General features: G+C 41.0%; 1 protein-coding gene and 1 pseudogene across 2 annotated transcripts in view; one reads left to right on the forward strand and one right to left on the reverse strand.

Moving 5' to 3' along the window:
* OGT (O-linked N-acetylglucosamine (GlcNAc) transferase) overlaps positions 1–12,645 on the reverse strand; it is a 40,741-nt gene extending 28,096 nt beyond the window's left edge. The window contains exons 1-3 of one of the 2 annotated variants that reach the window (XM_068961900.1): positions 12,480–12,645; positions 8,954–9,104; positions 7,841–8,084 (exon numbers count right to left, since the gene is read on the reverse strand). In XM_068961900.1, coding sequence (XP_068818001.1) covers positions 7,841–8,084; positions 8,954–9,104; positions 12,480–12,516 — 432 coding nt within the window. In that variant the 5' untranslated portion in view covers positions 12,517–12,645. Of the gene's footprint in view, positions 1–7,840; positions 8,085–8,953; positions 9,135–12,479 lie in introns of both variants that reach the window. The other variant, XM_068961899.1, reaches the window with a different exon arrangement.
* A 65-nt stretch (positions 12,646–12,710) lies between these two features.
* LOC138071771 (suppressor of cytokine signaling 6-like) lies at positions 12,711–17,667 on the forward strand (annotated as a pseudogene).
* The last annotated feature ends 740 nt before the right edge of the window (positions 17,668–18,407 follow it).

Raw genomic sequence — 18,407 nt, forward strand, 5'->3', positions numbered from 1 at the left:
CCAACAATGACCCTAGTGGGCTATACATCTTGGCCAACTGTTGCATAATTTTACCCTCCAGTTTCTATAAACTCTTGGATGCACGCCATCCAAGTGCTGACAGTGTATGTCATATTTAGTTACATCCCAGTGTATGTAAATATTTAGTTACATCATTTAGATCCATTACAACATGCTAAATCAAGTTAACACAGTGCCCATAGTTTAAAATAGATTATCTTCAAGATCACTATAAAATAATAAAGCAATTTTAGAAGGTAAAACATATATTAAATATCATAGTGAAATCCAATTCTCCCATTGGAAATTCAAACGTTCATGCATGAATAACTAATTTCTAGAAAATTCAAAATTCAAGGATACCACTGTTCTCCCCCAAAGTTCAAAACCTATTCTGCTCCATTTGTCATATCAAAAAAATATCTACTAGAAGAACCACATTTTTCAAACCTGGCCCATTGCATCCATTCCTAGGTTAATATTAGGTTGGTACAAAAGTAATTGCAGTTTCAGACTATGAATTTTAAATCATTATAACTTGGCTCAAAAGCATCATTCTTGATAGGAATCATTACAATCAACACATTTTTGCCAATGAGAAATGTTTATTTGTTCCTGTAGCATAAAAATCTGCGCTTCAGAATTTGATGAACTCTTGGAAAGCATTTTCTGCATCCTACTGGTTGTGGAAGCATTTTCCCTGCGAAAAGTTATTGAGGTGCTTGAAGAAGTGGTAGGTGGTTGTCGAGAGGTCAGGTAAATATAGCAGATGAGGCAAAGTAGCCGAATTTGCTCAACTTCTGAAGCATAGGTTGTGTGATGGGTGGTCAGGCACTGTGGCCTGGAAGAATTGGGCCCTTTCGGTTCACCAATGCTGGCTGCAGGCATTGCAGTTTTCAGTACATCTTATCGATTTGCTGAGCATACTTCTCAGATGTAATGATTTTGCCAGGATTCAGAAGGCTGTAGTGGCTCAGATGGGCAGCAGACCACAAACAGTGACCATGACCTTTTCTGGTGCAAGTTTCACCTTGCAAAGTGCTTTGGAGCTGCTTCTTGGTCCAGCCACTGAGCTGGTTGTTGCCAGTTGTCCTATAAATTCCACTTTTCAGCACACGTTGCAATCTGAGAAATGGTTTGTTGCTGTTGCATAGAATAAGAGAAGACAACACTAAAAAAGGATAATTTTTTTTGATTTTTGTTCATCTCATGAGGGACCCACTTAACTGAGCTTTTTCACCTTTCCAATCTGCTTCAAATGCCAAATGACCATAGAATGATCGATGTTGAGTTCTTCAGCAACTTCTCGTGTAGTTGTAAGAGGATCAGCTTCGATGGTGGTTCTCAATTGGTCATTGTCACCTTCTGATTGTCGACCACTGTGCTCCTCCTCTTCAAGGCTCTTGTCTCCTTTGTAAAACTTCTTGAACCACCACTGCACTGGTATTTCTGGGCAAATGTCTTGTTGATGTTTTGAGTTGTCTCCACTGCTTTACAACCCATTTTGAACTCAAATAAGAAAATCACTCTAATTTGCTTTCTAACATCATTTCCATAATTATAAGTATATAATAAATATAAATATTAAATAAACAGCAAGTAGTAGGCAAGTGCAAAAGTAACTGTGGCTTTGCATTGTTGAACTTTGCTATTCAATATTGGAATACATTCTTAAATAAATCTGGTTATGTTATACATCATTTTAATGTGTTTCCTGATTTATGTTTTTTGCTAATAACTTATTACTTGCTGTGTATTTTATATTTATTTTAGACTAAGGAAATGATGTTAGACAAAAAGCAAATTCAAGCAATTTGCTTACTCAACTACAAAATGGGTCATAAAGAAGAGACAACTCACTACATCAACAATGCATTTGGCCCAAGATCACCTAACGAATGTACAGAGCAGTGGTGGTTCAAGAAGTTTTACAAAGGAGACAAGAGCCTTGAAGAGGAGGAGCACAGTGGTCGACAATCAGAAGGTGACAATGACCAACTGAGAACCATCGAAGCTGATCCTCTTACAACTACACGAGAAGTTGCTGAAGAACTCAACGTAGACCATTCTATGGTTGTTTGGCATTTGAAGCAAATTGGAAAGGTGAAAAGGCTCAGTTAAGTGGGTCCCTCATGAGATGACCAAAAAAAAAAAAGTCATTTTTTAGTGTTGTCTTCTCTTATTCTATGCAACAACAATAAACCATTTCTCAATCAGATTGCAACGTGTGCTGAAAAGTGGAATTTATAGGACAACTGGCAACAACCAGCTCAGTGGCTGGACCAAGAAGCAGCTCCAAAGCACTTTGCAAGGTGAAACTTGCACCAGAAAAGGTCATGGTCACTGTTTGTGGTCTGCTGCCCATCTGAGCCACTACAGCCTTCTGAATCCTGGCAAAACCATTACATCTGAGAAGTATGCTCAGCAAATCGATAAGATGTACTGAAAACTGCAATGCCTGCAGCCAGCAATGGTGAACAAAAAGGCCCCAATTCTTCTCCACAACCACGCCCAACCACACATCGCACAACCAATGCTTCAAAAGTTGAACGAACTGGGCCACGAACTTTTGCCTCATCTGCTATATTGACCTGATCTCTCACCAACTGACTACCACTTCAAGCATCTTGACAACTTTTTTCAGGAAAAATGCTTTCATGACCAGCAAAATGCAGAAAATGCTTTCCAAAAGTTCATTGAAGCCCAAAGCACGGATTTTTATGCTACAGGAATAAACATATTTCTCGTTAGCAAAAATGTGTTGGTTATAATTGTTCTTATTTTGATTAACAAAAATGTGTTTGAGCCTAGTTATGATTTAAAATCCATGGTCTGAAACCACAATTATTTGTTCACCAACCTAACAAGTCATTAGCCAAAAAAAAAATTAATGCAAGAAATGTGCATTAAAATGATGTATATAACATAACCACATTTATTTAGAATGTATTCCAATATCAAACAGCAAATTTCAACAATGGAAAAACCACACTTTTGCACCAACTTAATATCTTTTATGCAAACCTTTATTCAACAATATGCCTGAAACTGTGGGGAAATAATAGAATCCTTATCTTCAAAGGGCCTACAATCTATGTGGAAAGACAAACACATACATATTTTTTCCCATGTAAAACATTGCTTTTTTAAAATTTTATTTATCTTTGGCCGTGCTGGGTCTTCATTGCAGCACGGGTTTTTCTCTAGTTGTGAAGAACGGGCTACTCTCTAGGGGCGGTGCATGCGCTTCTCATTGCAGTGACTTCTCTTGTGCAGCACAGGCTCTAAGGTGCACGGGCTTCAGTAGTTGCCTCACGTGGGCTCAGCAGTTGCAGCTGCCAGGCTCTAGAGCACAGGCTCAATAGGTGTGGTGCACGGGCTTTAGTTGCTCCTCAGCATGTGGGATCTTCCCAAATCAGGGATTGAACTTGTGTCTCCTGCATTGGCAGGCAGACTCTTTACCACTGAGCCACCAGGGAAGCCCTTGCTCTGAGTTTTACTTTTATTTCCCCAAGACAGCCTAGCCTTCACTCTACTTGGATAAATTTTACAAGCTACTTTTCTGCTGCTTCTAGTCTTAAACTTTTAACAGTATTTCTGATTACAGGGAATGCTGCAAAAATAATCTAGTTCAACAAAGAGTTAGGATCACAAAATAATTTTTATCTATTCTACAGTGTTTCAGAATTACCAACTGATTTTTAAACACAAAGTAGATACAGATGTTAATGATGGTTAATCTGGTAAGTTTCTTATAGCAAACTTTTGTTCATGCAACACTAAACCCATACATATTAACCAGCCACATAACTGTAAAGAATTTTAGAGAAGTAAATGAACTCAAAGGAGACACTAAAAGCTGGGCCTTAAAGGATGAGTAGGGTTTTAACAGACAAAAGAGGAGGGCATTGTAGACAAGGGAAAATAGTATGAATAAAGGTAAGATGGAAATGAGTAAGAATTTCCTGTACAACAACCCCTCCTAAGATAGCATCTATTTCCCACCTATCCTCCTAGAGCCTCCCACCCTCGACACCCAACATAGATGGGAAATAAAATCGGGTTGATAAAAGCCTACTGCTGCTGCTAAGTCACTTCAGTCATGTCCAACTCTGTGCGACCCCATAGATAGCAGCCCACCAGGCTCCCCCGTCCCTGGGATTCTCCAGGCAAGAACACTGGAGTGAGTTGCCATTTCCTTCTCCAGTACATGAAAGTGAAAAGTGAAAGTGAAGTCTCTCAGTCGTGTCCGACTCTGTGTGACCCCATGGACTGTAGCCTACCAGGCTCCTCCACCCATGGGATTTTCCAGGCAAGAGTACTGGAGTGGGGTGCCATTGCCTTCCCTGGATAAAAGCCTACAGTAGTTCTCAATTGCCTCTCAAATTAAATTCAAACTCCTCAGCCTCTCTATTCTTTCTAAATCTTCCAATTGACTCTCCTCTACTATGCTTACTTCTTGTTACTACTTGCTATTTACCTTCCTACAGAATGCTTAGGTTATAAGCATCCACTCGAGAAAACCTCATGATTAATACTCTAATAATAATCATCTGAGGAGCTTACAACTTTTTTCCTTTATGGGTCAGGTCCTGCTCATGCTATAATCCACAACCCCCTCCAACACATCTCCCCAGTTCCTAACAAAGTATTGTACATACAATAAGTACTCAAATATTTAAATGTGACATATGCACAGCAAACTTAAAAAAAAAGCAAAGCAGAGAGGGATAGAAATACAATCAACCCTCCGCATCTTTGGGTGAGGAAGCCATGGACATGAAGAGCCAACTATACTACACCGCTTTATTTAAGTGGTAAGGTATATACTAAGGGCTTGAGCACCCACAGATTCTGGAACCAATCCCCCATGGATACCAACGGATGACTGTATAAGTTTTTCTACAGTTTAGCTGTATGAGTGAGGCTTGCAACAGTAACAAATAACAAAAGACAGTAACACTTGATGGTCAGGATGCCAGCAGATCTCAGTGCTATGCTTCCACAATCAAAACAGAAGTACAACCTATAAAATCAGAAACAGGGCTCCTTATAGCAACTCAGGGTTACAGCCATTTTACAAAGAACATTTTAAACATAATTCATAAAAGGGATTGTCAAGTATGAGCAACTCTAGTGAGTCACCATGTGAAGATTACCAGCTGCAATAGTACATTCAAATACGATGGACTAAAATTTTAGTGAAATTATTAAATCACCCAACATTATGGAAGCCAATTCAGAATGTAAAAATATGAAACAGCTCTACTTCTTAAAAGTAATTTCTATAACCAAGTCAGAGAATAACATCCAAACTGACATACCATTAACCTAAAGAGACAAACGAAAAAGAGAAAACACATTGCCAAGACTACCGCCATAACATTTTACTTTTTCACTACAGCAAAACCAGAATAACCTGAGTTTAACTATTCCTCACAGAAGGCCAACTACAACTCTGATTCAGGCCAGCAATGCACTGCGACAGAAGCACAATTAAGGACAGACTCAAGTTTCTCTGTCAGTCCTGAACTGACAAAGACATTTGACAGTAAGCTTTAATCTAGTTAGGAGCTTCCCAGGTGGCACAGTGGTAAAGAATCTGCGGGCCAATGCAGAAGACACAGGAGATGTGAGGTCGATCCCTAGGTTGGGAAGATCCCAGGGAGGAAATGGTAACCCACTCCAGTATTCTTGCCTGGAAAATTCCACGGGCAGAGGAGCCTGAGTGGCCTCCAGGCTGTTCATAGTATCACAGAGTCGGACACAACTGAGCACGCACAGAGTGCATTGGGAAGCTCTTAAATCTAGTTAAGACAAGATACCCTGAAATGAATTAAAGCATGATCACTACGATATATTTAGGTGAAATCAAGGCAGTAGGCACAATCTCTTTCTCATTCTCACTGGTAAAGACAGAGAAATAAAGCAGCACCTTTCACTAGTAGAAACAAAAGCAGGGAATGCAGAGCTGTTCAATACCTTCAAGGGTAGTCCCATGACTTATTTTCATATTATCTTACTTCTTTGGTAGGGCACAATGATAAGCTTTCTGTTAACAGGTTAGATACTGAAATGCATGGTTTTGTCTCCCACTTTAGTTTTTCTTTCTCATCATACTCCTGCAGTTTGGTATACTGTCAGCAGCAATGACTGCTCTGCCACACATGTGGAAACCTGAGCAAAGGGGAGCAGAGTTCAAGACGTTTGGGCCCACGGCTAGGTAAGAGGACACAAATGAATGTCTATGCAATTAACAAGTGAAGGATGGGACCAACCTAATTAATAAAGGGAAAGAACTTACTATCACAGTTAGATGCACAAGTGAGCCCTGAACCTTGGCAAGAACAAGGTCCAAGCCCCAGCAGCAGCACATACAGGGGTACCTAAAACTTTCTGTAACTAGCTAGATAGTACTGCAATAAAAATTACAAGAAGTCCTTTAAATTTACATATATACCCACTGAGTATCTCCAAAAGGATACCTAAGAAATTAGTATCAGCTACCTCCAAGGATACATTGTATCCATACAAAAAACAATAAATAAAGTTTAAAATTATACACTCAAAATTAACTCAAAAAAAAAAAAAACCAACTGTTAATAGATGTCCTGATAAAAAGTGATTTCAAATCTTTGCATAAACTACTAAATTAAGCTTCAGTCTCCTACCTGTAAAATAAGGATTAAGGGATAGCAGAATGGTTTTCACACTGTGCTCAAGGGCTATCTTGAGGAATGTGTGCCCTCTGAGCACCTCTTCCCCTTTTTATCTTGTCTTTCTTCCTCTCTTCAATGTTTGCTTTCAAGATATTCAGACTCAGGTTTCAACATCCACTTCATCATTCTATTTGCTCCCAAGTTACATAACCCCTCCATTACTTTTAAGTGATAAAACTGGAATACCATCTACTTTGAAAGATCATTGTGAGCATTAAGAAAGACCAATGTCTGACTGGCACAGTGTCTGAGTATACAGTAGACTTTTAAATAAATGGTAGCCATAACAGTTAACTATTAACCACTTCCTGGGTTGCTGCAAAGCTAAAAGTTGACGACATAGCTTAGAAACATATCCCTGAATTTTTTTCTGGAACCTATAATCTCTCTATCACTTTCCTCTTAAATTTATGTCTTATCTTATTTCCTTAACTACATCAAAAGTTCTAAGGGCAAGTCTTACTTTTTCTGTTGTACCTTTCAGAGACCCTAACACACTGAATGTGTCCGCCAACTGGGCCTCACTTGCTTCCCAGAAAACATCTGCAATTTAGATTAAAAAAAAATTTTAAGGACTAACCAAAAGCCTTGTGTGCATACTATTACCTCTATTTTACCACTTCTAATTATGTTGAAGGAAGAGAGAATAGGATATTGAGGGAAAAAATTTGCAGCCTAGTTTTCATGTTATGGATCCATATATTGACATCTCATTTTAACTAGTCTATATTACAGATTAAGGCCCTGCTACCACTATTCCTTGAAAATCAATTACCTGTTGTGAATACATTATAGCAGAAATTATCCAAATTTAATCAAAAGAGCCCAAAGAAACAATATCATGTGTTCTGTACTTTTACAGGCATTCTAAAAATAGATGTAAGACTCTCGTGCAATAAGGTAATTTTTATGCTAATAACTTGCTAGATAAAATGAATTTTTTAAAGACGACAACACAGGTCTGGGTCAAAGCAATTTCATCATTTTAAGTAAACTAAACATTTCCAAACTCTTGACTTTATTCCATGCAAAAAAACCTATTTTAGTGTCTAAAGTATCAAACTATGCTTCTTTCTAGGCTTTTGTGAAAGGAAAACAATAACCATTAAAATTATACTTACAGGATTGTACTGAAGAGCAGAGACGTAAGCTTGTACTGCCCCTTCCATGTCGCCTGCTGCTACCAAAGCAGCTGCCAGGTTAATATAACCATCGATGAAATCTGGTTTGAGACGCAATGCATGCCGGTAATGCTCAATTGCTTCCTGCAACTGCCCTCTTTCCTTGTACACATTCCCCAAATTTGAATAGGCTTCTGCCAGAAGGGGGTTCTGTTTAATTGCCAGAGTACTAAAGTGGGCAGATCTGGAAAAGGGGAAAAGTGTTGATGCATGGGTATGCATGTTACAGAAAGAAGGTATGGCCCTTATGCAACAGTTTTTGAAGATCCTGTGTAATGATCATTATATAATAATATATTATCTTTTAACTAGCTCATAGAAGGAAAAATTGTGGAAATCAAAGTTTTTCAGACGTGGAGGCATTCGGAGTTCAAATTAGAACACTTTTTTCTTGAGAGAGAAAATTCTTAACTAGTCTCATTACCAAACTGCCTCATTGTAAACAATGATCAATAAGATCAAGAATGAAAATGCTATGTGCATGAGTCTCATTTTCCATTTGCTGATAAAATTCAATGATGCACATCTTTAAATGTCTAAATAAGCCAGTGACAATTTATTAAAAGGCCAAGAACACAAATTCTTCCCTTTTGATTAATTCAACTGATTAGCTAAAAGTAGTACATCATAATGATTTAATGATGGCATTTGCAACTTGAACTACATATGCACCTCCTACCGCAACATATACACTATTATCTCTGAACACTTCTGTCCCTCAAGGTGACACATCTTACAAAGGTGAGACTGGATGCTCAGATGTAGACCAAGAATAATTTATTACCTGAAAAAGAGGTCTAAAAAAGCAGCCGACGTAGGTGGAAAAATCTAGAAAAGGTTCCTAGTTATACCAATAATACAACCACCACCACAAAAGAAGGGAAGAAAACTGGCAGCTGGGCCTATCACAAGTGGGCAAGAGAGCAGATGTGCGTTGGTGGCTCCAGGTGAAACCCAGAACTGGAAAAATTTCAAGTTCAGATATTTAAGTAACATTTTTCAAGCTCAGCACTCAGAGGCAGCAATCACCAGCATCACCCCCACATCTCCTACCTGTCCAGCCTTCGACACTGGAAGTGTATAGATGAAAGTAATAAAAGCACACCAGTATTGTCTGGCTCTTGTCTCCAGAGCTGCATGCAGTGTCTCTCAGCTGCCTCAAAATCTCCTGCCTGATATTCACGATGTGCCAACTCAGCTAACCCTTGGAAGGAAAGCATACGTTTCGTTGGTTCTGGAGAATCATCAAAACATTTGAGGAAAGGAGGGGGGAAAACAAAAAGTTAGAAATGCAAACAAAAAAATGTAAAAATATGGTATATTAAACTTAAAGATGAAAACGCTTGAAACTATGTAAAGCACTAGAATGTTCTGCACATTATCGACACCCCCAAGTTAACATCAGGTGCAGAATTGGCATTTTTAGAATTCCCGCCTAGACAGAAATATTTACTTCCAAATGAGATTATATTTTACGACCAAAAATACTTCGTATTTTAAATTACAAATCAGATGTAGCATCTAAAGATTCACTACTAAACATTATTCCTTATACTTCAGTTAACATAGAGAAACGAAATATAAAACATGTGATTTGCGAGGTCACATAGATGTAATAATGTCAGAATAACCTACTGGGAAACTTAATACTTTGTCCCATGTTTTAGGTTGGATTGGGGGGGGGGTACTGGTAACAATCTACCTCTTAACCTGGGTGGGGACACCAGATGTGTGGTTAACTCTTCAAATTATATTCATGCTTTTGTATTATTTCACAACTTAATTTTTAAATTATTTTAAGGGTGACACTAGAAACAGGCATAAGGGGAAAAAACTAAAAGTCAAGGTGCTATTTTTAAAACAGCTGATAAACAAGATGAATTCATCTGTCAAGAGCCAAAATATTTAAAGGGGTCAAACATTTTAAATCAAAATCCAAGATTATATTATATTGCTCCTGTAACCATTCCAAACTCACACTGAGACCAAATTAGCTAAATCCCACCCACGATGGTTTAACACTAGCATTTTCTAAAGAGCTCTGATACTGACTAAAAGGACTAAAACACTGCAAACAACCCTATATAAACTAAGCAGTTACCTACAACTGCAATGAATTTTTTAAAGAATGGAGAAATGCTAAAATATAAAACCATTCAATAAAGTGCAACTAAATTAATAATAAATGAATGTACTTTGCTGTGTGTAACTTTGTTCAGATACAAAAAGTTAAAGAATATACAGCTAAAGCCCAGAGATGGAAAACAACAACAAGCTGCCTAAGTCTCAAGTGTAAATACTTTAACAATGATACATTACTTGGGAATTTGACCACAGTACTTCCACGAGACAGAGTAAGAAACTTTCTACAAATTAAATACTTAAATTCTACCAAGCTCCAAGTGAGAAGCTAATATTGAGCCTAGACCCTCAATCATTAGACCTGGCAAATGAACTGTATACTCAGGAAAGTAAATTTCCTAACAAGGCACAGCTAGCTGACCACTAACGTTAAGAGCAGAGAGACCTGCATCCACATTTGTGGACGGTTATACCTCTTATGGGCTTCCCTTGTGGCTCAGCTGGTAAAGAATCTGCCTGCAATGTGGGGAACCTGGGTTCGATCCCTGGGTTGAGAAGATCCCCTGGAGAAGGGAAAGGCTACCCACTCCAGTATTCTGGCCTGGAGAATTCCAGACTGCTATTGTTCCCCAGCTCACTCTGCTTCTGTTCAATTCGGTCCCATTTATTTTGGGGCTTCCCTGGTGGCTCAGACGGTAAAGTGTCTGCCTGCAATGAGGGAGACCCGGGTTCGATTCCTGGGTCGGGAAGATCCCCTGGAGAAGGAAATGGCAATCCACTCCAGCACTCTTGCCTGGAAAATCCCATGGACGGAGGAGCCTGATAGGCTACAGTCCACGGGGTCGCAAAGAGTCGGACACGACTGAGCGACTTCACTATTCACCGTATCTATTTTCAACAAGTCTCTAGAACTCCCTTCCTTGCTCTTTATTTTTAACCCATACTTTATCAACTTTTCAAAAGCCGCCTATCTGCTATTTTAACACTAGAAATGACAACTTTCTCAAATAAAATAACAGGCAGAAAAGGGCAAGCAGGGGCTTCATTGGTAGTCCAGCGGTTAAGACTATGCGCTCCCAATGCAGGGGGCACAGGTTCCATGCCTGGTCCGGGGAACTAAGATCCCGCAAGCCGCATGGTGCGGCCAAAAAATAAAGAAAAGGGCAAGCTAGAACAAGAGAATCTAGGACAGACTCTTAAATCTTAAAAAAAAAATCCCTGAGCGAGAGGGGAACACTACCAATCTCACTACCTACAGTCAAATATAAGATACAATTGAAGATTCATCTCTTAGTGCACAATGTCCAAGAACAATAAAACCCTTGACATATCTCAACTGAGAAACCAACAAAAAAATAACCTCGTGGGAAACCTTAGAACCGCAGCCCAATCCCCCCTCCCTCCCGCCCCAAATAGCCTCAATACGGAAAGGCAGCTGAAGGACACTCCTATAATTTGGAGTTTTCTTATTTTTAGTACTAAATGCTCTCAGACTAATTGTCTAAAAGGGCAACCGCCTTGCACTTGTGCAGCTACACTCCAGTTGCTTTACAAACTCTTCAAGCAGGGATGAAAACTCAAAAAAATATACCCCCTATGAATAAAGAAATACCGGGCTAAAGAATGGGGATGGAAGACCCAGAGACGGCGGCGGAGGAATACAAGGACAAAGTAACACAAAGCGAGAATGGGGCGGGCAGGATGGTCAACGCCGAAGCCCCCGCACTAGAGTGGTTTCTCCCCGAGGGTAGGAAACGGACCGCAGGGCTGGCAACCACGCGAAGGAAAGGGTGTGGCTCCCCGCGGGAGCGGAGGGAGGAGGACAGGGTGGGAAATCCAGGCTGGGGGCAGCGAGTGGAATTGGGCGATGGCAAAAGGAACCCCTGGAAATTTCCAATCGAAACCGGGGCCGCTCAACCCAAGGCACAGCACACAGGCGCTGCCAGGCGCGGTGCTGCTCAAAATCCCCTGCTGGAGAGGTTACTCGGAGCGCACCCAGGAGCTTGCGCTCGTCCTTGGGGTGATGCAAAGCGAAGATACGATTTCATTGGAACGGCACCTCCGCCCTACATTGACAGAGGACCACCAAATCGGGCTAAAGGGAGCGGGGTGGAGGGGGAAGAGAAGGGGGCGGTGAGCTGAACTGGGGAGAAAACGACTGCGAAGGAGAATGAAAGGCAGCGAGAAGGGCAGGGATTCCAATGCAGTCCATTCTGAGACAGTCTAAGCGCGCAGGTGTAGAAGGATCCCGAGAGCAGAAGACTAGAAAATGTATAGGATTACAAAGCAAGAAAGGAAGCAAAAAGCAAGCAAGCGAGAGAAAATGTTTTAGGAACGGACGACAGCAGAATACCCAGATCAGATGCCGCTAGACGCCGAAAAGCTTAGCGATGCCACTGATGCAATGGGGATGGCCAGAGGGGAGGGAGTGATGAGAGGCAGAGGACGGCGCGAGACCCCAAGGGGGCGTCTGCCAAAGTAGAACAGACACCGGTACCTGTGCTGTCGGCCACGTTGCCCACGGAAGACGCCATCTGGAGCTTCTAGAGCGAGTGCAAGAAGGGGGTGATTGAATCCTGCAGCCGCCACTACTGGCAATAATGTTTCTAGAGGTAGGAGCACGAGGGCAGCAGCCGTACCAGTGCTTTGGCAGGCTTAAGCAGCAGCAACAGTTACAGCTTTCGAACCCTAGAACTCTGGTTGGCCATCTACCTCTCACGGTCTTGAAATGGCGGCGACGGCTCCTCGGCCGAAACAACACGGACCGGAACTACTTTCTGTTACAATCAAGTACCAGCGCGGAAGTAGCGCGGTAACCAGTGCTACCAACAAAATGACTATAATCAAAGTCAATCGCTCCTATGTAACCTTCCGCGCAGGGCCCATTGCGACAAACACGATTATGTCTAGAGCGCATGCGAGCAGCCGTGTCAGCCCGACTGGCTGTTAGGGCACTGTCTGGGACAGGAGCCACCAAGTTTTTTTTACTAGCGAAGCGGATGGTTTAAAAGAAACTATACACTTGAATGATACTTTTGCCAGTGGTATAGTCTGCTGCTGCTGCTGCTAAGTCGCTTCAGTCGTGTCCGACTCCGTGCGACCCCATAGACGGCAGCCCACCACGCTCCCCCGTCCCTGGGATTCTCCAGGCAAGAACACTGGAGTGGGTTGCCTTTTCCTTCTCCAATGCACGAAAATGAAAAGTGAAAGTGAAGTTGCTCAGTCGTGTCCGACTCCCAGCGAACCCGTGGACTGCATCCCACCAGGCTCCTCCGTCCATGGGATTTTCCAGGCAAGAGTACTGGAGTGGGGTGCCATTGCCTTCTCCATGGTATAGTCTACTACCTAGCAAAGAGCATAGATTTTAATAGGAATGCCAAAGGCGTATACAAGTTTCATCAACTTCATTCGTATAGTTGAAAGATGATGAATCAATTCTGAGCAAGTAAATTTAAATGGTCATATTTCAAAGTCTAGAATTCAAAAGAGAGTTCCAATTTGAACACGTCTTAGTTCTGATTCCAGCCATTGGTTTAAGCACTTTGATTACAAGGATTGAGTTTCTCAGGGCCAAATGAACCCAAGCATCTCAGATTTTGGCCATATAGCCCGAAAGTTCCAAATCCTCTTGGTGTTCACGATAATTTTGCCCACAGTATTATGGCAAATGCTTCACAACTCAGGGACATGCTGACAGTTTGCACTGCAAAGGCAGCAGCCATAAAAATGTTAAAGATTCATATTCTTCAAAATCCATGACCCTTCCGAGTTGACTTCATTTCCACCACATTGCTTTGTGAATTGTTACAATCAGTGATACCATTTAACTCAAGGCAGCTCAACAATGATAAATTGATTCATTTGCCATCTACCTAAACCACACATCTAGAGACTAAACTGCTTCGCTTCCTCGAACAAATCAGTTCTTTATGATCCTCCTGCAGTTTCAAGTCCACTGTTCAGACGTTTTGTCACATTTGGTATTAATTTTTATTGCATCTCTTGTTCCAGAAAGGATTAAAGTAGCTTGCCACTTTAGCAAGAAATTACAAACCAATGAAGGCAAGAAGCTGGGGCTCTCAGAGCCTTTTTATTTCCCAAAAAATAGTCCTTGATCTAAGACAACAAGTCCGTGAGTTTATTCAAAATGTTTCTACTACCTAGTCATCTGACCACTCTTATTTTTTAAAAAAACTTAGGTCCTCAAATTTTATTTGAGACAGTTCACATACTGTTAATTATGGATATGAGTGCAGAAGAAATTTGTAATGTTGATAATTTCTTCTATTACATCCATAATTAAAAGTCAGGTGCAGTGAAAAAGTTCACTGCACAAACTCTCCTGGAAATTGGGCACCAGCTTCTTCTCTTAATTTAACTGGTAAAACCTTCCCCCCACCCCACTCACCCCGGTGCCCCACCCCTCACTGCAAGTGTTTGATCTGTGGTGAATAAAATCAGCTTTTCAACTTTTATAACAGACTTCTCAAATTCCACTGGCAGATGTTTAGGCCTTCCTGAGTAGAGGGTGCTTAGCTAATTAAGTAAAATTCTTCAATGCCAGGTTATGTTGCCAGCTGGGCCAGCTATTTGGCCCATCCATACTTGTGTCTAAGTTTCCTTCTCCTGAGAGAGGAATCAAGGGATGCTGCTGGGAAAAGCTGGGTGGTGGGGCTCACTGTGAATCAATAAGGAAACACCCCCCACACACACCCTGTTGGAATCTCAAGAACCCCCTCCAGGTGCTTTCCAGGAGTAGCACCTGGAGGGTTTAGTTTGAAGGACTTACCAGATAAAACCATCTTCTTTGGCCAATCAAGTAACATTTACTAGAGTCTGTGCAAGGCACTGTGGGAGATGCAAAAATCAACAAGAAGATCTTTGCCCTCAAGGAAATTGAAGCCCAGTTAGTTAGACTCAGAAAGCCACTAGAGCATAAAAAAGAAGAGCATTATAAAGGTGATAAAATACATCAGTGTCTGTAAATATCTGAGAAGGGAACAGTCACTTCAGGCTGGAGAAGGGTGACAAAGAAGGCCTGACCTAGGTGTTGAAGGGGGTGCTTTTGTGTGTTCTCTTTCACACCGATTTCTGTTTAATGTTTTGTTTTGTTTTCTCCCTTTTATGGGTAGCAATTCAAAATTCAGAATCATCTAAAACAAACCAGATGCTTCTTCCACCGCAACCCCAAACTTTGCCACCTTAATAACACCGCTAATGGTGTATTAGTTTTCTGCTACTGTCTCACAAATTACCACCAACTTAGCGGCTTGAAACAAATACATATTTTGCAGCAGTTGCACCAGCGCTCGGTGAGGGATCCTGAGACACGCTCTGGCCGCCGCCACCAAATGGTTCAATGAAGCTGGAAGAATACACAGATGTAGCACCGCAGGCTCATCAGATGTTTGCGGATACTGTTCCAGAGAGAGATCGACCTCCACCCGCCCCGGATTAGCTAACCAGTCATAACAAAGAAAATTTGTTTAAAAACCTTCCGGAAATCGTTGAACCCGAATAAAAGGATGAAACTGATTTCATGGTAGCACAGCAACCATCACTAGCCAGTGAGTTTGGAAAACATGATTCCTTATTTGGTAGCTGCTATGGTAAAGACATGGCCACCTGGGATATCAACAGGGAAGATGAAAAAGAACAAAATAGATCAAAGAGTGAAAGCCTAATGGGTACCTTAAAGGTGGCTTTCTGCAGAACAAAAGCAGAAAGGCAAGAGGATCGCACCCTCTGGGAGCTCTGCCAGATGAGGATGCAGTGTCCTCTCCTCAGCACCAGTCGTTTTTAAAGATGTGACTTCTGAAAGATCAATAAGGTCCACTTCCCTTGGCAATCATCACTATAGTCATACCCCTTAGCCTCTTGACCAGCAAACTCTTGAGGAGGCCTGTATCAAAATGGAGGAAGTAAGATTCAAAGTCTTGGTTCATTCTTCCAATCCAGATCCAACACAGAATGATGTCTGAAAATATTTTCAGTCTTCAGACTGAAACTGTGCTGAGAACAAAATAATTGAGGAGTTTAGAATCTCAGAATGGAGATTTGCATCTTCCCTCAATGAACCTGTAGTTATTGGACTTATGCCTCAAGGCTGCCCTTGGGACTTCCCTCCTGGTATAGGGGCTAGGAATTTGCCTGCCAGTGCAGGGGATACAAGTTTGATCCCTGATATAGGAAGATGTCACATGCCTCCGAGCAACTGAGCAGATGCGCTTAGAGCCCTGTGCTCCTCAACTAGAGAGCGTTGAGAACCCGGGGCACCACAGTGGAGGGTGGTCCGTGAAGAAAAGGCTCAAAATCCCCTCCGGGTCCTCCCCACCATTCCATGCAAAACAAAGAACTCTCTCACTGGAAGAAAAAAAATGGACGTTCAGGTTGATTACGCCCAGCTCCCAGCCTGTCCCAGCCTCTGGCAGATCTCCAAATGCCTTGCCCCAGCCGTTTAAGAGAGAACTATTCTGAACAACCTTGGAGAAGAACAGGCCCCCTTAAGACAGTAGATTTCCACATATATGCCTATATATATACTTACTCTTTTCTTGGGTTAGTGCAGCAGCTCACTAATCTGACTACTGCCCCTTCTCACCTCATTAAAGGTGATCTGTTCCTGTAAAGTGCCCGTCTTGTTCTTTCTCCGAACCTCGCTTTCACTGACTCCCTTACCCTACAGTCCCTACTTGCCACGACTAGAGAAAGCCCTCTTGGCAGCAATGAAAACCCAGCACAACCAAAAATAAATAAATTATTTTAAAAAATACTGCGTTTGATATTTTGTGCCTAGAAATGAGGTAATGTATGCTTTGGAAGGATAGCCTAGCTATTGTCTGGATAGTTCTCCCATGAAAGTTTCTGCAGTTCCTTCTCAATCCAGAGAGAACTCTTTCTCCCAAAATGAAAATCCAGAAGACAAGGACCTAGTCGTTGCCCTAGAGAACTTTGTGGATCCGTCTATGTATAGCTTGTTCATTGACACCACAGGTGTCACGTTGCAAAGCCCAAGAGTGAGTCATGATGATGTCCCTCCACACTCACCATTACAGAATAATCAAATCCAAATGAACATCGCTGGACTTACCAGCACAGATGTCCATGTGTTTGAAAGTATGTGTGCTATCATATGAATTTTGATCCTGACTCTGCTCCTGTGGTTGCAAGAGTTATGACTCAATGGAAAGTAGTGGTCTTATGGTTGTGAGAAGCTTTACAGAGGAGTTGAAAAAACTTGCGAAATAAGGATAGTGCTGGGGACCAATCACATGCTGGGAGAAGGAAGGAAATCTAGCAAAAATGCCAGATGGTTCTTTTCTTGCTCCAGCTAGTTCTGATGACCGTTATCTTTTAAGCTCCAGCTATCACTCCCATAGTAAAACACTTTACACTAGAATTGAGCGCTCAAATGTTAGGTTTTGCTTTTATGAACAACCAGATATGATGGACAATTTGCTGATCTAATTAAACATTCAGCCAGAAACTGGGAAAATAGAGCTTTTTGTTATTCAAGGTCTCCGTTACCTGGATATGCAGTTTACCCTGTCAGACTGACCAATCAAGTATCAAGATTCCTGCAGGTGCATTCTTTGCCACACCTGTGCTGTTTTTTTATATGTCAGCATATCAGAATAGATTTATTTAATAAACTGCTTTTGCCAAACAAAATGAAGAATTATTGAAAGATTAGGAGAACCCTCCATCTTGCACTTCGGGTTCCAGAAATGAGACTGGACTATAGTTTATAAACTTACATTACTATCAAAATCTTTCACTGCCATAACTGTTCAAAATTAAAGTGAAAAGAAAAGCCAATTTGTTTAGGGGTGAGGAAGTATTGCCAACATGTCTTGAGTTCATTTTTGGTTCTTTAAAAAGAACCAAAAGGTTTGAGAAGTGTGAGTTGTCTTTTATCATATGCAAAATAATGACAATGTAAATTATCAGATTCTCCTTAATCTATGCCCCCCCCCAAGTCCTTTGCTGCTATCCATTGTGATTTTTATGCATTGAGAACACATTTCACCTGTATGCAACCTGAAGTTAAGCTGAAAGAAATTTTTAGAATAAAAATTGTGGTCTATTTAAGTGGCCTGTTTTCAAAAAATAGTGTTGAAGAAACATGCCCATGTGATAAAATGCAGAATTTACATATACACTAAAAGAGATCTTTAATCTTATACTGTAGAAAGATTTAGAATTATGAATTGACATAGATTGGGTAATAAAATGAAGATCTGCAATTTATCTTTTATGACAATTTTTTTTCTAAATTGTTTTTAAGGTTGTGCTAACCTTTTGGTTGTGAAAAGTTGTTTTTCTGTTGCCTTCATTTTCATCCAGTGATTTCTATATTTTATAAAAATGGCCTTGCATTTAAAAATCTTGAAGAAATGTAGCCTGCCAATTTAGAAATTGTTGC

The sequence above is a fragment of the Capricornis sumatraensis genome, chromosome X, assembly GCF_032405125.1.
Source record: "Capricornis sumatraensis isolate serow.1 chromosome X, serow.2, whole genome shotgun sequence".
Lineage (NCBI taxonomy): Eukaryota > Metazoa > Chordata > Mammalia > Artiodactyla > Bovidae > Capricornis > Capricornis sumatraensis.